At 35.5% G+C, this 23437-nt stretch overlaps 1 protein-coding gene across 3 annotated transcripts in view; it reads right to left on the reverse strand.

Annotated features, from left to right (window-relative positions):
- TTLL7 (tubulin tyrosine ligase like 7) overlaps positions 1-23437 on the reverse strand; it is a 69729-nt gene that overhangs the window by 22813 nt on the left and 23479 nt on the right. For all 3 annotated transcript variants that reach the window (XM_085303487.1, XM_085303488.1, XM_085303486.1), the window contains 8 exons: positions 21533-21749; positions 18511-18675; positions 17811-17969; positions 6608-6702; positions 5531-5678; positions 5370-5443; positions 2228-2363; positions 1317-1403 (listed from right to left, as the gene is read on the reverse strand). In XM_085303487.1, the coding sequence (XP_085159613.1) occupies positions 1317-1403; positions 2228-2363; positions 5370-5443; positions 5531-5678; positions 6608-6702; positions 17811-17969; positions 18511-18675; positions 21533-21749 (1081 nt within the window). The remainder of the gene's footprint in view (positions 1-1316; positions 1404-2227; positions 2364-5369; positions 5444-5530; positions 5679-6607; positions 6703-17810; positions 17970-18510; positions 18676-21532; positions 21750-23437) is intronic.

The raw sequence follows: 23437 nt of genomic DNA on the forward strand, positions 1-23437 counted from the left end.
CTCAGTTTGCACTCACTACCCTATTAAATGTTTATGGCCTCCAGCTTAGAAATGGCTTGTGTGCAACCAGTAAAGAGCTAGTATAAATCAAGTCTGAGTGCATGCAGTCAACYAGATGATGCTCTTTGGGAGAAGAGAGGGTTCTGGAAAAAGGAAAAATGTAATTGAGATGTTCAACTTGAATTAAGTAATCTTATTTTAAAAAAYTGAAAACAAAGCTTCAAGAAGACTCGCTAAAGAATGTGGGTTGTATGTGTTTCCAGAGTAGTCTGAATGGGTTCTTTGCTTTAAAGGAGTCCATCGCTGTTAAAGCACTGCCTCATAAAATCCCTTTATTAACATTAGTGCAAAAAATCTGTCTTAACAGATGTACAGATAGATGTTTGGATGTATAGCTCTCACTCCAAAATGCACAATTGTAAAAACATAYAGCTCTGCGGATTCTTGCATATGTATAGAGCACCACTGCAAGCTCAGGACAATTGTCAGCATTCATTTGGTAAGGAAATTCACATGTTTCCAGGTTGTAGATCATGTTCTCAAACATAAAATGCTGATGAAACTTTTACTTGTTTTTTAAAATGAATTCATCAGGCCTCAGAAACCTAAACATGGGCTTTTTCAAACAGATTTGACCTAAGAAGTTCGTAGAATGTAGAAACATACTACTGTTTCCTAAATTATCTACTAGCTTGTAGAGATACAGACTGTGTGTAAAGCAAAGGCCTGAGTGAACTACGTGTGWAACCATAAGGTATTAAGCTAGAAGCAATGCACATTCAAATAAATTCTGATTCTGGATATTAAACAGGCTTCAAAAGATATTATGCAACCCTTTCAGCCACTAAACAAATTGCAGATACATCACAATCAGAATTAATTCTTTGAGCTTCCATAGTGCCTTTTATCCCAGGATCTTAACATTCTTTAAAGGCACTAATCAATTAAAATTCAAAGTATTCTTCTGAGATAGGCTGTGAACATAAAAGATCATTTCACCCATTGAAATCAAGTAATCTCTTACATGACAGTTGCTACATGCACAACAAGGCTTCAAAGTAGTTTAGACTGGAAAAAGAATCCTMCATCCAGTTGAAACTATAATGGTATTTAGTTGGACAAAAAGTAATTCCTGGGGCCTGAATTATCCTTCTTTTCAAATTTCCAAAAAAAAAAAAAAATGGCTAATGGAAGCCTGAAAAAGAAAGTTTCTTTCAGGACCAGCTAGCTAAACTCCCCAGAGTGATGAGTGGGTGTACAGACTGTACCTCTTTATAGAGTGGCATAAAAATGGGCTATTTAAATCAGTCAAATACCTTAGGTCCTCGCTGTCTTGTGGGTTTTCCCATTAGTTTGTCATCATCTATTTCACATTGCTCCAGAAGATCCAAAATATCCTCTTCCTAGAAATGCAAATGTCACTATGATTAATTCAAAGTAGGACATATTCTATCCCTCCAAAGGTGAAGGGGCAACTTGTAAGAATTGAAAATTATTCCCATTACTAACTCCTGAAATAAGACTATGAATGCCTCTACAGAAGAATGTAGAAGTATTTCCTCTGATGCATGTATCTCTGTTTGCAATCAACATGATACTGAAAGGTGAATTCAAGCTTTAAGATTACTAAAGATAAAAGTCTGAACAAAGGGCTAAAGATTCCTGTAAAACTGCTGGATGATGCCAACTAGAAAGACAGGAAATAATTTCTCAGATTTTAAATTAAATCACATTACTTGGTTATTTAAAGTACAGCTGGTTGTCCCACCATTTATTTTTGACTACTTAAGTAGGCAATTAAGTCTTCAGATACCTTAAACTAGTGAAGATGATTTTAAGACATCTCTGAGGTTATACAGTTAAAATCTTCTAATCCATATAAGTGGATAAAAAACTGGAGGACATTACTGGGCGAAGGAGGCGGCAATTACCAGCCTATAAGCAGTTTCTGACAACGTTCGATTTGGCCATGGATAAGGCTGAGGATCAGGGAAATGGAAAAGAAGCTTAAAGGCATCTAGCCTGTCTCYACCCTGGAGCCACTGTAGTTTAACAAGATTCAAAATCTGGCCCACAAGCTGCACAAAGAGTAATAATAAAACRATGAAAATATTATCAAATACTATTTATTAGCCACCACACATAATTATGGTGAAACTAATCCACAAGGTTACGCTAGAATTCCAAGATAACCAACTCCAAACCCAACACTGCTACACTTCAGTACCTTCATTCTTTTTAAAGGGTTATTCATTTCCCGCTGAAGGGAAGCTGCTCTCCCAGCAAGGAATGTCTGGAAAGCAGTGGCTAACAAACTCTCATACTTTTCAAGTAAAGTCTTATCATCAGGAGGGTAAATTCGCCTACAATTGGAAAAAAAAATGAAACTGAGGTTATACAAAGCATAGAAGCAGAACTACTTATCACACTRGGAACACAAAACTAATGCAGTTAATTCACAAAGTTTTCCATGATGCACCACAGACTTTTCCATGATGCATATTTACCCTGTCTGTAATTATTATAAAGCACATACTCTGAGCAATGCTCTTTAATCTAATTTTAACTCTGTGAACACATACTTATTTAAACTTGCAATTAGCTAGTCAAAAGAAAAAGAAAAGAAATAAAAACCCCATGCAGTTTATTCTACAAAAATATCAAAATTGAATTTTGCAATACTCCCTGAAATTTCAACAGCAGGTCTGAATGATGTAAGAAATACTAACAAAACAGTGTATTTAAAATTCAGTGGCATAAAACAATTTGGTTTAGTAATAAAATGACACAAAAATCTGAACAGTTGATTTGATTTAATGGGTAAGACATAAATTAAAGATTGAATATGCACTATACTTGAAGGCTTCATCTTCCAATATAATGGACAGAAGGAAAGAGTCACTATAAGGAAATTTTTATGTGGTTCATGGATGCACAGGCCGGCACTTTTTTCATTACAGTAGCTATGCCATTATTCTCTAAAACTGCATGTAAAGAGATTATGACAATCTGAAAAACAGGACTTCATGATTTATTCATGCTCATCAAGGAACAATACGCTTTGAAGAAAACCACTCCAATTCATTTGTCATGAATACTTAAAGCATGGCATAAAATGATGAAGGTGGAAGGAATTACTCCTCACTTACTGTAAGGAGTAATCCATAAGCTAATTTTGCCTGCACTGTGCAAGGCCTAGGAGTCAGTTTTATATCAACTGGCATAATGTGGCTTGTATGTTTTTGTTCACTCTTTGTGAATATTAACAAGGTTCTCTTCCTTTTCACTGTTTTCCTTCTCAAAAAACTTCTTTCGCAGTGCAAGGGAGAAAAGGTGGATGTGCTCCCATTAGACTATGGGCAAGTCCACAAAAARCTAAAAGATGACTCTGCTTTGCACAGATTGTCCATACCAGCTTTAATCTAGTTGCATAGTTTTAATGGTGTTGATTCTACTGCTAGAAGAGAGACATAGAATAATTATTTTAAAGATAGAATATTCATTTTAACATATGTAGAAACACACTGCAGCTCAATGCAATTGCAAAGTCATACACATTATTTTCAGTTTCTCAGAAATTCACAAATACTTAAACACATGGTTCCTACTTTGAATACTCAAGCAGTCCTACAGAATTCAACAGATTAGTTGTGCTGTAAGAGAAATACTTGGTTAAGCCGCTTGCTGAACTGGTATTCATAGATATAATGTCTAAAGCAAAACCTACTGAGGTACAGAAAGAAGCTGTTCAAAGGACTGGTATTTAAAAAGTTAAATAAAAATAAAGTTTAAAAAGTATTTAAAGGTTGTGCAGACAGATGASTTTCTCTGGATTTTTATTCAGAAAACAGTATTAACCCATGCAGCAATAATAACACCCAATATTTCCATGATTCTATGACAATGCCTGAGAGATGCCAGTCCTGCTTGCAGGAGGACAATTACACATGGAAAATATTGCACAATGCTTACATAAAATTTCTCTGCCTCTCTAGCTAAGATTCCTTGACTTCTCAGGCCATGCTGATCCTTCAGCCTTTTTGCACATGCATAGTCACAAGAAAACACACAGTTGTTCTTCCCTTTTACATGTGCACATTTCTCATGAAACAATATTTCACATTTTTCCTGAGAAAAAAATAAAAACGTTTTGTATTTGTCTCAATTTAGATTTACCAAAAATCAAAAAATAAAGGGAACTCTGGCTCAGTTTCAACCCAGAATAGAATTAGCAACTTCAAATGGAATCAGTTAAAAAGTTAGACTTCAATGTAATTGAAAAACTAAGTGTATTAAAACATCATGACATTTCTCTTTCTTACAGCCTAAGTAATATGAAAACATCTGCTTCATTGTGCAGGTTTTTGATGCAATCCTTCAGCTTCATATAGATCAAGAAAGGATACAATTAAAACTGGGAATGTTACAAAGAAACAATTTTTGTAAACAAAATGTTAATTCATCAAAATCAAATTTTTTCTCAGATACACGTTTCAATGAAATTCTTACTGAGAACTTTATTGGGAAATACAGAACATCTGTTTAAAAAGCAGAGACAAAGAACAGCAGTAAAGGCATTCTGACTAATTCAGAATAAAGTATGTATACCCCAGACCTCCTACATCCTAGATGAATGCTATAATGATTGGGCATCAGTTCTTTCCAGCTGCTCCCCCCTCTGCTTTACCAAATGTTCATAGGCCTTGTTTTCACTTCTCATTGAAGTAAATGTCAATAAAAATAATTAGAAAAACACCAYAAAACAAAATTCTTGTTTTCTGGCCAACATCAATTACAATCAACGAGTTAAAGCTTCCTTCTGAATGTATTTCACCACAGAATCTGGAGATGCTTAGGTTTAAGCCTACTAAGATCCAAAATGAAAGTGCAGAAATACGAACAAAGTATTTCAAATGTCACTCTTTCAGAAGTGATGGAGGAGCCAATAAGGTTTCTGAAGTTTTAGTCAAAATTAAACTTAACATTCAGATCTAATTTTTCATCTTCTGTAGATGAATGCAAGAATACTCCCACCCCAAAATGGTCCCCTATGGATAAAAAACACCAACACCAAGACTGGTCCAAAATGACAGTCATGGTTCTGGGTAGATTGAATGTGAAAAATCATGTCTTTCAAGTAAATATATTGCACAAATACAAGTGACTGATGCCATATAAGTATATACAGAAATTATGAATCAGAAAAAATTACCTGAAGAAAATTTTACTACCTGGTGTACATATTTGTATTTACCATAAATGCCTACACATTTCTGGCAGAAAATTACCATCTACCCACAAATACTTGCTTCCGTTTTTCCTAATGAAATCCAYGAGTACTTCCTACTACTACAGTGAAATACAATTACCTGTAGTTCCCCATGTGTCTATTTTCATGCTCCTCTTTAGAAATCTGTTTACGCACTTGTGCAAGTCTTTCTTTCTAGAAATCAAGAAAATAAGCTAGTTATAACTAAGAGAGTAGAAACCAYAAGCAAGAAAAACACAGTACAGTAAATTTCCTTTATACCAGTTCTTCTTTTCTCCTTTCCAGTGTGTGGCGCTGTTTTTCCCAGTCTGAGGAACCTGGCAACAGTCTTTTCATAGAGCCTTGACCATACAGTCTTTTTTGAGCTTCGGCTTTCTGTTGGGCTAAGTTTCTCCTTTTATCGCTTGTTCTGAAACACAGAGGATATTAAGATGTAACACAATCCAAAGAAAAGTATTTTTTCCACTAGAGTTACAAAAAAGCTTTTACACACAGCAGAATATGTTACAGTTCAAGWCCTTTTATAACTATATACATTGCAAAATATATATAGAACATTCATTTCCATGGAACTCCATGCAAAGCAGGTTTTGCTAATATTGTAGCAGTAGGAATCCAGGAGTCATTTTTTGGAACTAAAGACTTATTGTATTAAATCTTTATGTTAAATCTTGCATGTTAAATTGTCACTTATAACACAACTGAGATAGCCTTTCACTTCAAGGAAACCATCTGCATTTTTCTATCATTCGTGTAGTTTAGGACATACAAATAAAATTCAAACACTCATTGAGAAAATCTATTTTAATGTTAAACTTTTATGGCTGTAAATCTTTACATTTTAAGATGTACTGTAACTACTTTGTACTATAATTTATATACATATACATATATGCACATATAATGTACAAATATGACTGAATCTGTTTTCTCAAAGTTTGGATTTTCTCCAACATATCCCAACTCCATGTTTTCCTATAAAGGTCTATGGCTTTTGACTGTGAGTGCTACTATTGCCAAAGCAAATTTCCTATGTGGCCACAAGCCAATGCCATTGCTCATATCCCCAGTTTGAGACCTGTTTAAAAACTCATTAAAACAAGTACGAAAATTACTTCTGTCACTTTGTTTTTGGCAGGCATGTGAACAAGTAATAAAATTAAATTTGGGTTAATTTCAATAGCAAAGCTGACAACAAGGGAAACATTAACATTCTGAAAATATGAAGGTAGAAAAAAGGTTGCCATTTTCTACTAGTCCAATTCAAATACAAAACCCTCCTCCCACATTCAAGCTAACAGAAAGAGAATCAGAGTGAAGATTAGAGAACTAGTTTACCGTATGTTGAGAAGCTTTAATGCATTTAGCAGAACACCTTTTTTTACATCATAGTCTATTTTTTGATCAGTTCCAAAGCTTGGGGCACGATTAATCTGAAAAAAAAATGAGATACAGAAGACTCAGGGATTTTAAATTCAATAGATATACTTATACTGTAATAGGCTTTGGAGAATTAATTCTATCAAATATAGCAGAGATTTGGAGAATATATGTTGAGTAGCTCGTGTCATGTTTTTTTATTTTCAAAAATTAGAGCATCAAAAAATCACAAGTATTAGGAGCCAGGAGCTCCTAATCTTTCCTTGATTGCTGCTACCAGGAAGTTTACCATGCAAAGTGCTGCTAAACACATTATAACAAACTATTTGTCATGCTACAGGAAAGAGTTAAAACTGTTCTCTAACTCTCTCCAGTCTGAAAGCAACTTTGAATATGGTTCTTCTCTGAAAAGTAGTAACTATGCAAGAACAGAAAGTTCTAATTCAAGGTCTTCTGAAGTATATTTAAATAACGATTCAGATATGCTTTACAGGAACACCCAGAGGTGTAAGTTGTTAGATCAGTACGTAGTATAAAAACATAAAATAACTGACAAATCTCAGTAACAAAACCTTATGATTTAAGTAAAAGTCAATGTTATTCTTTGAAATAAAGTTTCTAATATTTTGCATGCACTAAAAATAGCTGAGCAGACAAATATATTTATCAAAACTTTCACAAAAATAAATCTATTGAGTTAGATATGGCCATTTATTTGCACCTTTGTAAAATGTTATCTTGGTCCAATTTTTTAAAGGCATAGAACTCCTAGAAATACATGCATGCACGCGCGCACACACACACACACACACACACACACACACTTACAGAGCACTGAAGCATCCAACTTGGGGCCATACAAAACTACATACTGCTATATTTACATCTGTTTCAGGTGGTACTTAAATTTACAATAAAATCTTGGTCATAAATTTTACATTAATAAAGAATGTTATAAAATAATATATGCTACTTATATGAGCAGTTGTGGGAATTAACTCTCTGAAAAGTACAAAATAATTTAAATAACTGTTTCTCTTCTATAATGTGAATTTTGGCAAGAAAACTATGTATTGCACTTCTGAGGAAACAAATCCATGCTGACTGCACTTATTATGGAGAAAGTTCAAGTGGGGAAAGGAGAAAGAAAATTGTAAGGTGGCATGTGAAATRCTGTTATGAAACCAAATGCTGTTATGAGACATCGTACAACCACTCCACTACGGCTTCTCTCACTGCCACTTTCATGCATTCATTTAAGAGACTGAAAAGCATTTACAGTTCAAAACAGAAGCCTGCTTTATCACTTGTGTTCTCTAATTTTTGGATGTCATTTATGACAGGAGTCTGAAATCCCAATCCTACTGTAATCACAGTCCTGAAGAGTAACCAGAGAACCAGTAAAAATCATAGTCCACTTCTGGATAGCTATTGCAAATTCAGGGTGCTAGAATATATTTCTGGTAGCACTAGATGCAAGTCTAATAGAATACAATGAGTGACTGGATACATTAGAAAGTTAATATATAGAACACAAGTGTGAACTTAAGGGCATTAGTTATTCCATAACAACTCTGTACGTGGATATTTAAATTGCTTCTCAATTTAGTGTAACTTTGTGCAAGGAAGCTTCACTATCAACCCACTCTCTTTAACCTTTCTCATCCCTCCCCCAAAACTCCTTCATCACAACAGAAAATTTCAAAAGGCAGTCCTTACAGCCAAAATCAGCTAACTAAAGCTGCCATATCGTTTTACTATCCTTTAAATTCCTTTTCAAAGTTCCATCCAGTTTTTCCTCAGTGGTAACTAATGTCTTTTCCTTTGACAGTGTCTTCATATTAGAGATTAACAGAGATTTTACTCAAGAGTAAAATAAGAGAAAGTTCAAATAAAATATATTGTTGATCAACACACAACTATGGAAAAAAGTACACTAGGGACTTTGCACTGAGTACAGTACCTGACTTCAGAAGGCCCTTTTGTCCACCTTGAGCAAGGTGTGTGAGTTAGAACTTTCACAATCTTTCACCTTCACCTCTTGCCCACATGCTTGATCTAGCTGGATATCATCCTTGATTAGCACCTGACTGATTGAATCTACTCATGATAGATTTTATAAAACAAACCGTAGAATTCTGGCAGCGTCAGACATTAGGTTTCTTTGAGTAAACTATCTTCAAAATTTCCAAACAACGCACATAAAAACAGCAAAGATAGGCTCTTGGACAAAAAAAATCCATTCTTATATCTATTATTTTTAAAATGTCACAGTTTTACCTCCCAAATATCTGCTTTTGCTGGTGATGATTTTTTAGTTTCTTTGGTTTCTATGATTTTTTCAGTAGCTACAGGATAGGATTGTCCACATAAGTCTTTAATTCCTCCAACTGAAGCCTTCAATTTCCACAATTAAAATTTGAGTATAGCACAACTGAATTGCTTGTGAGCACTACAGTTGTGCAGCTCAATGTATTTCATAAYTACATAGTTGGTAGTGAAAGACTCTTACTGTCATATCTATGATACTTAAAGCAGTGTAAACTAAAGTAGCTAAGGCTCCCACCCACAGCTAGATTTGCAAAGGAATCTGGTTTTACAAAATGAAGCTCTCCAATATGCATAAAACTGTAACTCACATTTTCAATGACATACAGGATAAACTTCAGCCTAGCATTTCATTTCTTTACCACAACAGTCAGAGAATATATTCTCACCTCCCACTACCGCAGCCTATTAGCATGGTTTTGATAAGAAATACTTCACAATCACAATGCTGTAACACGTATCTACTGAAAAGACCTTTCAAATATAAAGAGAGATTACAGGAATGACTTTATAAAACTAAAATCAACCAAATAAAGTATCACATCCTTTCAAAATCAGGGATTTAATCCCTGTTCAATCTGTAGGATAGCATGAATGTTTTGAAAGGAATCTCATTCTTTAATAAAGTGATGGAGCTTTCGGCTAACTATCATTTAAAAATCAAAAGAAAATGGTAAGCTATAAAAAACACTATTATGCAGGATGCTGTTAATGGCCGTTATCAAGTATATCTTTGACTAGAGACAATCATGAAATTCATTCTAATCATTCATTGCAATTTGTGAGAATTAAAAGTACTATCTACCTTCTTAGTGTAAGCAGGCGGTATTTCCATGGCATGTCAAACTAATACAAATCCAAACTGTCCTACTGCGCCTATTTTGTCTTGGGCACTGGCACTCAGGAATTCACAAGGTCAAGAAGTTATCCCAATGATGTAATTGATCCATATGGAAATTAATTATTTTTCATTGGAAAATGATGATTTTTCATCTCAGGAAAGAATCAGAAGAGTATCAGGGCCATCACAAGGAAGGGGACAAGGAAAGCACATTCACATTGAAGAGAGGGCGAGCAAAGATCCTGTAGCCTGCACTTAGATCAGGTCAGGCAGCCACAGCACTGCATCCTACAGGTGCAGTTTCACATTTTACCTAACCTGGTTCACATTTTACCTAATCTAGTGTGACTGCAGCCTGCCATGGAGGACTGGTGCTGCTCTTCTTTGTCATGCATTCATGTCCCTTTCCCCTTCCTTGCACAAAACCAAGCGGTTGTGAAATCCAAGACTGAATAAGTTTAGCAGGTAGATTTAGTGGAAAATTATATTTCCTTTGGAAGGCGAATCAGATTTTCATTCAAAGAGCATCCTGAAACACTTCATCCAACAGACACATGACTGTCAAGTAGATGTAATTGGCTAGACCAGCTCCTTGGCCAAGAGTCCACAGTTAACACCATACTACATGYAGCAAACTGCACTTTTTCTCTCTTCATGCACTTAAAAAGTTAAGACTAGGAGTTACCACTAAAGGCAAATCTTGAGCCAGCTGAAGCATATGGACTGAATGGATTCACTGGTAATGCCTGCAACAGCAAAGAGAACCAGCACATAAGTATAAGGGACGAGAAAGCCAGCAGACAGCAAGGGAAACAGAGCTGAGAATACCCCTCCGCRGAAGCGAGGCAGAGGCTGCCTCTCCTCCGAGACCGCAGCCTCATTGGCTGCCCTTCGGAACGGAAACCGGGAAGGTTCTAAATATTGCTGATCTCTTGGGCCAAAGGGCAAGTGAGCTTTTAAAACTTTTTTTCTTTAAATATATATCCATCGTATACTTGAAATGTTGACCTTGCTGAGGATGTGAGGGCTGAGTTTATGGCTCTCCRTGCTCCCCTAACTGAACATTAATGCCTGTGCTCTGCTCCTTTGCTAGCATTGCCTCACCAACTGTTACGGAAGCACTTTGTGAAACATCTTCAGTACAGTTTTTACTGAAGAATGAGTAAAATTGGTGCTCTCTGCTGTAAAGCTACAAAAAAACCCAAATATTCCTTTTCAGACTAACTTGCAATAAGCTCCAGAAGAGATTTTAAGAAAATGCTAATTGAATCAATGAATATTGATTCAATTGAATCAATTGAATCAATATTTGAAAAATTAGATGCTTTTATAAAGATGTATTTTCAGGTTTCATTCTGTTTTTACATACTTTTGAGAGTTGAAAAATAGAAGTTTCTCAAGCTTAATATTTATTTACACAGTTCAGGATTTCCTTTGTTAGCGTCATTAACATTGTCTGCAGAAACACGTAGTTAATTATACTTTACACAATAATTATTTTAATATTATTTTTCATACTATACTTATTTGAACTTCATACAACATAAGCAAGACACTGGTCTGCCCTTCTCAGCAGAGTAACAGTGCAGGCTGCTCACCCCAAAATAACAGAAAGATTGCTGGCCAGTGCTTCTGTAAGAAACAAACTTTCTTGAACTCTGTTTATGTTTTTTAAATAAGTTGAAATATGGATTTGCAAAAGTTTTAATACACATAGTTTGAAATGCAGCAGAAAATTTAACATTGAGCTTCTGTTCAAAGCACAGGAAACATCATGGTTCCCAGTTAGATATTCATTTCATAAAGACACCTACTCTTACAAGCGTAGTCCAAGGGCTGTGCCCAATTTTATGACGTGATGAGCACTTCCCTGAAATAGAATGCTTTTAAATCCTCTTAATTTTTGTGACTATTGAGAGCAATATGCATATTGCAGGAGATTGTCAGGACTCGCAGGATGTTCTCTGTCAATAATTAGAATATAACTCATGTGCTCTATGGAAAGCTGACACAATGGTCAGACCTGACAGATTTTTTTTTCCCTTTAAGATTTCTAAATTACATTTGCAGCAATCAATATATTTCTAATTATAKAGCAGTATTAATCCTTCTTTACAAAATACAGTTCAGTTTGGACATTCAGCTCAGAATTTGAAAGCAACAGTCATGATTTCCCTTCAAAGTAGTGTGGGATTTTTTTTTTTTTTAACATAAAGATAGATGTCTGAGGAAGAGTTAGCGCTCTTCCACATACAACTTTTTTCTGTTGCAAAAGTGTTATTAGTCAACTCAAAGGTTGATTTCTTCCTTTTTAAAGAGAAAAGTGTTAGGAGGAAGTTCACAAGTAGACATATTCTCAAGAATATTTATAGGGACCAGAGTGATGACAGCAATATTTGTGCTCAATTTCCTAAATCCTACACATTTAAACATCGCTTGTAAAGTTTAGCACAGTAATTCTTGTGACAGTCTGACTGTTTTCATCCAGTCTCACCAATTAATTTGATATCTGTCTATTTTCATGGACATGAATAAGACAATTATAAAGAATCAGTCAGATACTTTATCTACTAGAAAATGTACTTGACGGACTCAGAAAATTTGGATTCCAGCTCTACCACTGACTGCACAACCCTGTTTCCCTTTCATTTGTCCACTACTTAACTTATGATTGGCCAGCTATAGTTACAGGAGTGCCTGATACAGTAAGACTTTTCAGGTTCATAAATACAATTTAATAATAAAACTAACTCATAATAACAACTGCGCCAAACACTGTTATATAATATTGGTTCCATTTTTTTCATTTTGTATTTGTTKTCTTCTCAAAATTCACTCAGTCTCCTCTTGTTGTGAGGATATCTTGAAGATGAGGGACATGCATCTGATTCCAATGTTCACATTGTGCAAAAACACAGGGGAGACGAACTGAGGGGCCTAGGCTCACCCACAGGTCAGTGCTGTCTTGACAACCCTTGCCATCAGAGCAATCCAAAAGTCACTGTGATGCACTCATTTACGCTCCTGGCAGCACACARAGGAAAATGTGATTCCTCTGGAAACAGAGAGCTGCAAAGCAGCCACCCATCACAAGGGAGAATTCATTTCAGGGCAACCAGGTATTAAAATGGCAAGATCACAACAAACTGATCGACCACAACAGTAAGTGCATAAATAACCTGCCTGACATTTCAAGCCCAAAGAACAATGGCCACATCTCATAGTAAAGCCCAAATACATTTACACTCTTATCGAAACCACAGAGGCATAACAAACTTGGACATCCACAATGCCAGTCTAGTCAGTTTTCAGAAAAGAATCTCACCTGAAGTTCTCTGTTTGAGGAAATATTAAAGCTTTTTACCCTTGCCAAGTAGCTTGCTGCATATTTACTTTGCATTGCCATCTATTTGCATTTTCCAGAGAAACAGCAAGGAAAGTATTTCCCTACTAACAKAAATCCCAACATGCCATGCAGAAAACATATACAGATATTTACTTTTCTTTTTCTTAGTTCAGGCAACCTTTCTACATCATGCCATACGCACTGTTCCTGAATTTTCCCAGACACTGGAATTTCCCCTGTTCCAACTTGTAATTGTTGTCTCTTGTCACTCCACTATGCATCTCTGAGGATAAACCGTCTCTGTCTTCTCTCCAAGTCCACTTTCAGGTTGCAGTTAGATTCTCCTCAAAGTCTTCTCACCTCCAAGCTAAGCAAACCCCTTTCTCTCAGCTTTTCATCATGCATCCTGTGCTCCAATCCCTTGAGCACRTTAGTGGCTTTCTACTGAATTCACTATAACTTGTCAATGTTTCTAAACATTGATAAAACTGGACACAGTATTCCAGAAGTGGCCTCACAGGTGTCAAGTAGATCACTGCCTTCAACCTCCAGATGAAGGCTAACATAGCCCAGCATGCACTTCATCACTGCAAGTGCATATTGACAACTCATTTTCAATTATTATGAGTACTCATACCTCAAGACACACATGAGTGGCTGAATGTGGTTCATTTTGCTGAAGGTTGTTCATTTTCCACAAAACATGTTGCTGATAGAGCTGAAAAACTTGATCCCAAACAAGATCACATTTATGCAACAGCTTTATGAACAATAGTATCACAGAAATACTTCAAATGCCAGTGAAATGCAGCAAGATACAGTTGAAAAGTATTTCCRCAAGGCTCTAGTCTAAGTAGACTAGTACAAGAGATGTAAATATAATAACCCATATGAATATCAGCATATATCTGTGCAGATATCTGCCGTTTGGTATCTGCACATCATTTTASCCATAAAATGGGTTAAATACTGCATATAGGAAACAAAGTGCCTTCTTTTGTGAAATGTGACCATGGGTGAGAAATCTCAAAAAGTTCTCAGAGAAGACATTATGTTAAGAAAGTTGTTTTCCCTAAAATATCCTTTAAGAGAAGATGCTGTCCCCTTTTTTTTAATGTGGCTATCCCTTATTTGCAAACAAGAAATATGATTGCTCACTACTCTGTAAGACATGAGCACTGTAAAGCAATCTTGATAGCACAGCAGCAATACTGTCATAATAGATATTAATAACAATTAGTTACCAAAGCATTGTATCTGTTAGGAGACAGATCCTAACCATTTTTTTGCAAGAATTCAGTGACCTAAGAATAAGACTTCAAGATCTAAACACAAATCACAGCGACCAATTACAGCTCAGTACAGGAGTAGGGTACTGGGTAAAACTAGTTTTAGGGATAAAAAAGAAAACACAAACCAGAATGCTGCAAAWGTAAAATATACCATCTATAGTAATACTTAAAGCCAATGTAGAATTGTTAGTAGGTAAAGAAAAAGCCAGTAGTGTCAGCGGAGCCAGTAAGCTTGTGTTAGTAAATATATAAAAATGATATTAAGCGGAACCAAGAACAAAGAGGAAGAAAGCAGCAGCACAGTATCCTTCCCAGTGAAGATGACCACTTGCCATGAACTCTMACTTGTTTTCAACAAGAGGTAGCTCTCTGCTCCCCCTTGCTGGCCTTTGGATCCCAGGGACAGAAGATGGACAAGCAGGACACGAGAAAATGGGACAGGTACCAGAAAGCTTGTGCGTACAACTTTTAACGACTTTAGTAACAGGAATTAGCAGTAATTGCATACTTTGAACTATAGGTGTTATCATCATTGTAACTAGAATTAAAATAATTTGATTAGATTTTGCTAACACTTTAATTAGACTGAATCATAATAATTTTGTGGGTTTCTCTCACCCACATAAATCACAAGGGAAGCACGGTCTGGTACCCTACGCTTGCGGCTTGGTGAATCCAGCTCCCAGAAACGGGCAGTGTGAGCTTAGTTTAGGAGGAGGAAGAACAACGGCTACATTATTAAAAGATGACCTTTTTCTCMAGGACTGTGTGATCTCAACTGGATACAATGAGGCTGAATAAGGCTGGAGTCAATCCAAGAATTTCAACTGAATGACTCCACTATTTATGTAAAATAGCCAGCTTGGAGGTTTGGGTCAAAAAATAGTAAGAACTGGATTTCCTAGGAACAGAACAAAGATCTATGTACCAGTTGCTACTCAGAAAGGATCAAGGTTGCCGGGACAGCACAGACACTTGCCGCCACATTTGGTGCCACAAGGTGGCAATCGCGCCTTTCCCAGAGCCAGTGCCTTGCTAGAAGGTTCGGGAAGTTTGGCAGCACCAAGGAGCAGGAGAGCTACATCACATAACAGGGAATATAAGGAAAAGGCATCTCAGGAAACAACAGTCATTATAACATGGCACAATTTATTTCCTATAATATTTGATCRAACTATTTTTATAACAGAAAAGCTCAGTGAGCTATGGAACTATAAAACTAAATTTACCACCCTAATCCAATTTTGGCAATATTCCCGTAACACTGAGAACAGTCCGGGCCTCGTGATCAGTACTCATTACCTCTGCGCGGTGGGGCTTTGCCAAGAGGACATGGGGGAAGAGGTGACAGTGGGAAGCTGGGAAGGAGCCAGAACTGTTTCAGGGAAAATGTATATACACGTACATTATACACACACACACATATATATACACATACACACACACACACACAATCTTTTATTTTTAATAAAATATAAATACACGCATATATATAAAGTGTGTGTATAGAGCATGTTTGTATGTTCGTTCTAAGAGTGCTGCAAAGAGATAAAAAAGCACAATAAACAGTTGTGGATAAGAGTAGGAACTAAGTTTCAAAGTTGGAATTTTCTATTAATTGAGTCCAATGTATGACAAATTAAGTTCAAAAGTACCTCTATCACTGAAAGCAGAAGAGAAAATAATAAAAAATAAACCACACAGCTCTTCAAGACCTAAAGTAATATTCTTCAACAACCCGAAGTACCACAGCAGCATTTACTATATCATTACCAGATCCCTCCCATACAGACATGGAACCTGGGAAGAGTACAATTGTAGTCTGAGACCCTTTATCATAACTAAAAATGCTAAAATTTCTGTATTACATGCAAACATCTGAGAAGGTAGATGAGTGTTCTTCATAAATAATTCACCACAGTTTTCCCTGATAATCCTGCACTGACACTCTAAACTGGATTTGACCGCACTCTTGCGAATGACAAACACCACCTTGACATCATTTGCCACAAGACCAGATGAAATGTGCAGACAGACCAACCTCAGGCTACTTAAACTACAGACACCTACAAGCAAGCTAAAGATACCACAGGGTATCACAGAATGGTAAGGTTGGAAGGGGCCTCTGGAGATCATCTAGTCCAACCCTTAGCGTAGCCCATACGGGGATTGAACCCACGACCTTGGCATTAGCAGTACCATGCTCTAAACATCTCAGCTAAACCTGCCCCCGATCCTACAAATCTTAATCTGAAARCTAAATCAAAGAGATATTAGGCTTTGCTTGACAAAGGGAGGAAATGTAGATGTAGTTTTAAGTCCAGTGATGATAAACAGACATTGCTTTTGTAAAGTACAGATTTAAGTTCATGCCCGTGTTGTTTTTGGCTTGTATATAAAAGCTAGCAAATACACTTAAGTCTGCATGGCAGACAGTGAGGGAACTTAATAGCTTTCTAATTAAAATTATACTGAATCCCTGAGAGAAATAAGCGGGACAAAACGACTGTTGACAGTATAAACAGCCTGAGAACAAGGTTGTAATTCAGTAAATTAATTGTGTACATCTTGCTCATCAATAGCCAAATCATATTCATGATTTATTGTCAATAACTAGATTTCTAATACACTTTGCATTTTCTTCAGCTGTACAGTTAACAAAATAAGACCATCTAAAAGAGACAGGTGAGATCCAGCTATATATTAATAGTGTAATTAAAGACACACAGTAAACAGACCTCAAACATCCCTCAGTGAAAAGCTGTACAAGTACCACTTAAGCTACTAGTCCATTAACATACCAGAAGAGAAACATTTCTTTAAATCCATTCATGCTGATTATTTGACAGCACTTCACATATACCAAGTTAGTTTCCTGTTTATATGACTGTTTTTTAAATATATGTTCTGTGGCTTTTAAACATGAAATACGGACAATAAATTAACAAAAGTTGCCAGAGTCATACACAGAACCATACTGAAGGAGTAAAGTTAAATAATATCAATTTCTGTAAAAAACGTCCTTCAGTGAGAATACATTTGGAACACCCAGAATAACATTGTATTTCTCATTAAAAGTGTTGCTTTAAACTTAAATTGGACAAAACCTCAATTTCACAAAACGTGAAATGCAACGTTCCTCCAGGAAAATAACTACCTTTACCCCAATCTCAAAAGTCACTGCAAGGCCAAGTTTCCATATACTTAAGAAAAAGTGCCATCTATCTAATTAACAACAGTACCTCCTGCAAGGCAGATTTTCTTTAGCAGTTTTCTAATGTAGATACAGATTCAGCTAAGGCTTGTTTAACTTAACCATTAAAACTTACACTACGTTCTTTGAAAGCTGTTTACCTCCAAAAGCCATGGTTTTAGTTTTCTGTCCAGCAGAATATCAAATCCAAGGACTTCAAAGCAGACACTTTCACTTCCTGGTGCTTGCCCAGGCCTGCACATGCGATAAGCATGAAGAACATGTGGCTCTGCAACTATGAGAGTCTTCACTACTAACTCCTGTAGGGATTTTTCAGAAAATGTTATCAGGAGACACAATACCAGGATATATTAAAATWATTTTATTACTTTAATTAAATGCAWAAATAAATAAATAAATARATGGTTTATAATAAACAAACTATTCCTATTGCATAACAGATAGATATATTTTATATATAGCTGCAGTATATATAGTTATACTCAGATACAAAATTCACTTTAAGCCCTAGAAAAGTCTCTACTAATTTAAATAGAATATTTCCTTGCATAATATTAAAGTGAATAACCGAAAGGCCTTTTGTGTCTCAGACAGAAATAGTTTAATAACTAGCTTTATAATCAAACTCAGAATCTATCCTTTTAAAAATATAATCACCATTTGTATAATCATCATTCTCATCTTTTACATTACCCGCTTTGTGGTGCACATTGCTAAGAATTTTAGATTAATAAAGTTTCAAAAATTTTACTAGATTCCAAGCAAAATGGATGGCAGAAGCTCTTAGTTTCCTAAACATATACACACAATATAAAGAAATGTGTATTAGTTTTATCTTACTGAAATATCATTCCAGAATTTGGAGACATCAAGGTTATTTGTTTCAAGAAACTCAGTAAACCATTTTATGGATCGTTTACTTCCTTTGTCTTCTGTTTCATCCCGTTCAAAATGTTCGTTATGTTTATTGACAGAGTAGTTAGTCAGATGCATATACAACTGGCTCTAAAAACAGGCAGAAAAGACATTAAAAAAAACCCTTAAATACAGTTCTAGAATGGTCAGTTCAGGAAAAACACACACTAGATCATTGATTACTTAGTCAAACAGTCCACATTTTGCAAATAAATTATGCACAGACTTAGTACTTCTGCTTCTTTGAGATTTTATGCACTGAATATTCTGGCCTTGATAGAGCATAAGACTTGTGCTCATGTTTAAGACAGTTGTAGTCAATGGATCTACTACTCAACATCTGTTTAAGCATTAGAATACATTTGCCATTTTTTACATGTCTATACATAAATAACAACAATGTGAGGAATAACTATCATAACCTACAGAACGGTTATATTTCACAAGAAGAAAACAATGAAGATGCTTGTAGAACTGTAGATTAAAGTGCTATTTTAAAAATACTTTAAAATCTCTGGCATCTATTTCAAAGAAAATCTCCAATTTCAGTTTTTCCTGTAGTTTACTTATGAGAAATGTTCTCCCAATAGTGAACTTTAAAATATCTTTTACTTACGAATTTTTCCACCATATTCATATCTGCCAGAATTGCACATTTTTGAATGGCTGATAGCCATATATATTATTCATTACATAAATGAGTGCGTGCTATGGTTCCTTTACAGAACAAAACATAAGCAGCAATTGATTCATGTTATCAGCTGCATTTTAACTCATCTAGTATACTATGTACAACAGATTAAAATAAAGGGCCTTTCCAAGGCCAATGCATTTACAAATTTACATAGCTTCCAGTGCAGGTGTTAATCCAGCTTTCCATCTACACTGCCAAAATGATTCTCCTTATCATAGTGACAGTTATTTGCCATACTTCACTCCTTACTTCAGTGCTAGTTGATAAAACMACACATTTGCTATTCCAGTTCCTTTTTGATGAGATAGCCAATAGATAACACAAGTCTTCTGCTGCCACTGATCTCACTACAATCACTTTTGTTTAAAAAAAAACTTATTGAAATTAACAGAACTGAACAACTTAACCACAGGCTAGTTAACAATATATTGTATTAGTGCTACAAGCAATGAATTTCTTCCATGGCTTCTGATTACTGCTTTTATAGTTTTGAGTAGTTATAAATATCATCTTTCYATGAAATTCAGGTTCTCAGGTAAAGATAATTATTTTTCAAACTACAAAAAACAAATGTGTTTTTGGACATTTGTTAAACATATGAACTAATCTTTTGTTCCAAGTTACTTGGAACAATGTCAGCATGGAACAATGTCATCAATGATAAACCAGATTATTTACTTCTACAGATCAATTACTACATGAACAGTTATGAGAACATAAAGAAAACTGCCAGGTCTGCTGTCCTGTTTATCCACTCACAGCATATTTCAGTGCTGCTAATACTGTTAGTACTAACAATAAAAAATATTAATAGCAAACTATTCCAAATACAACTTTGATAATCATACTGAAAAGATAAGGCAGCTATACTTACTAATGAATACTAATCATAGCAAGGGCCAAATATCCTYATGCAATAGTAAATAAGGAAGCATGCAACCAATACCTAAATGTCTGAAAACAGTAACACGCAAGTGATAGTCTCAAGAGGGAATATCAGAGGATAAATAGCTAATAYTGAAAACAAACATTTTCATTAAACCCCCAAGCAAAATTCTATACTCTGCAAGAGCTGTGGTTGATTGAATAGAGGATGCCTGTGGAAAGTCTTAAAGGCTGGAAATGAATATTGTAATTACAGTTGTGGCTTATGCTTGTCTCACTGCAATCCTAGACTGCAAAGGACAATTTCTTCTGGCTTCAAAATTACACCTGCATTCTTCAAAAGAGCAGTAAGAGACACACACAATGTTAAATGATAAGTAGGGAAAAATGTCTCTGCATTGCCTATTGTATAATTATGCTGAAGTAGCTCTAAAAGTATATGCAGTTGCATAAAGAAAGATACAGTAGCAACAGCGTACAAGAGTGAGATACAAGAAACTCAAATCTACTGGTGTTTGGATGCTTCACATTTACTTCTTTATTAATAACCATTCTTATTTTGTTCTGGGTCAGAACAAGAGTGATTACACTTCTCAGTCCAGAAGGATACTGTACAGTAAACAGAAGGATTAAAAAGTGCAAAAACATTAGCATGCCCCTTACCATTTGCTGGTTCTCTGCAAGTCCACAGGCTGCYTGCTTTATAAATGCTAAAATTTTAAATAGTTGAGAATACATCATGAATAGATGATGTAATTCCATACTCCTTTCCACACTGAAGCAGTCACTGACAAACACCACCTACAGTAGATTCCTTCACTTTCAAGGATTGTGGTGACCRCTCAGATACTAGCTCTTGTATCTTTGTTTTCTGCATAGGTTTCCAACACAATGGCAGACACACTGCAAGTCCCTCAGTAGAAGCTCTAAACTTCAGGGATGTTAAATAATGATCTTGCAGGAGAAAAGCTCACTTTTTTTCCTTCTCCAAAAAATTTCAGTCTTAAATAATTATGAAAGCAATATAATTGTTCTTGAAGCAATTCTCTTTTTCTTTGTTCAGGTTTTGAATATTAAAAATTGATTTCTTTTGCTTGCTTTTAGGGAATTTTTAAACTCTTTAGCATACATATATAAAAGTCATAAAATTTGAACACATAAATGAGGCTACAATTGCAATTTTGACAGGAAAAAAAAATGAGTGGAACATCTGTCATTTTGATTTTTTCCTCTTTAGTAACAATGAAAAAGTTCTGCCATACAAATATCAAATTAAATTTCATGTCACATCTTATTTTTCCTCCTCCAAACACTACTCTGGTAAAATTCTACACACACAAGCATAAATCGGAATGAACATCAACTTACCAAATTTGAATCACTGGGTGGATGATACTTCTCTGTGCCCATTCTCACAAGTCCATCATGATATAAAAATATTTTTAATGGATCACAGGAGGTTACAAGAATATATATGCGTAAATCAAACTTGTAGCCTTCCATAAGAAAGGGCTTGTCAAGATATTCCTGGACAATCAAGTGATCCTGGGCTTGTAATTTTTCTCCATTTCTTATTAAAGAGATTCTGGTTAAAAACAAAGGTTAATTTAAAAACAGGAAACTTTGACATAACTCTGAAGTACATTTTCATGGTCACACAAACAGGTAGGCAAAAGTCTATGGCAAGAAAGAGACATGTATCTGATTTGCAGGGTTGAGAAAAAAGTGCCATTCACTTATGTGGCTTTTATTTTCCTGTCCTTCATGATACTTCACTGGATGAGTGAAGGCAATGAGCCATTTGAAAATAACTTCCTACTTCCCCTGATTCAACAATTTGTAATAATGCATTCCTTCTGCACTTAGAAGTCACTTGGCAGAATGATCAGTCTCTAGCTTCTGCCATTAGTCTTTCCCAGGCAGCTCTAAAAATAGGCTTCTGCTCCCTCTGTCATAACTTCTGCCTGAGGTACAGATTTCAAAGAATTTTAGGAGTAACCTGACATAGTGATACCATTTGCAGAGCAAGATATCAATTGGCATGAATATGGATGGTAGGATTAGGCTCAGTATTTCTGTAATCCAGTTTACCCACATCAGAATGAAAAATCATTTATATGGAGTGTAAACTGGCATTCCTAAAATACAGAGGCTTTTAAATAATTGCAATAGCTAATATTTTTCAGTGTATCAATAGTAACTCAAATCTTGAATTCTCACAGCTTTGTTACCTTAATTCTATCTTTTACTCTTTTACAATACATTTTAATGTTCTGGTGCTGAATACCTGTATTCTGAAGTACTTCTGAGACATTTCTCTGAAATACACTGCTATCTATCTTTTCAGCTTGTCTATGTTTTTATCAACAGGACAATAAAATGAAGAAATACTTTTAGTGTAATTCTGGTATGTTTTTCATAACCAAGATAGAGCTTGACTATAATGTATAATCCAAATCGATGTGAAAAGCAATAAAAATAGCAAAACTTAAAAACCTAAGTCTAAGAGAATAGATAGCTAAGAATGAAATTGCAATGCTTATCTTGTCTGTTTTTCCCCATGTATCTCTGTCTTGGGCAAAATAGTCTCAATTCAGCTGCAGGATGAAGTTCCTAAGGGATCATCCCTGCTCCAGCATAAGTCACCTCCTTCCAAAAGCACATCTCCAGCCATGTCCCCAACAGCATCTCCTTGTCATTTGCCTCCTCTTTTTTTTTTCCTCCATTTCACAGCCCTTGCTCTTTCTTAAATGTGTGATCTGCAGTTTTGGCATGCAATGGCATGTTTGGATTGGTTTCTGAGCTGGCTGGAACAAGCACAGGACAGTTCCTGAGCTCCTTCCCATGCAGGGCACCCCYGCAGCCCCTAGCTACCAAAACCCTGCCATTTATGCCTAAACAATCTCACCTCATAAGTCTAAGCACAACAGATTAATACATACATCGTTTAGATAGTTTTGAAATAAAAATAAACCTGATCTTAAAACTTATTTGAGTTTTGTAAGTAAAAGTGCCCTCTAATTATGCCACATTTAGAACACTGAATTACCACTTCTATTTAACTTTATATTTCAGCATTTGTCCAATACATAAGCTTTCTTATACTGATCATATAGCTTTTAACTTCTACAGCTACAAACTTCTTACTAACACGCTGTTCCCTTCCTGACAGTATTGTAAATCTGTAATCATTTGTTTGGTTTTCTTTATTTCCTTTTGGGGGGTTTTAAGATTTCACCATTTGCAGGTAGGAAGACTGAAGTTAATACGCAA

This window comes from Rhea americana, unplaced genomic scaffold (assembly GCF_003343005.1).
Source record: "Rhea americana isolate MKP2758 unplaced genomic scaffold, rheAme1 scaffold_2, whole genome shotgun sequence".
Lineage (NCBI taxonomy): Eukaryota > Metazoa > Chordata > Aves > Rheiformes > Rheidae > Rhea > Rhea americana.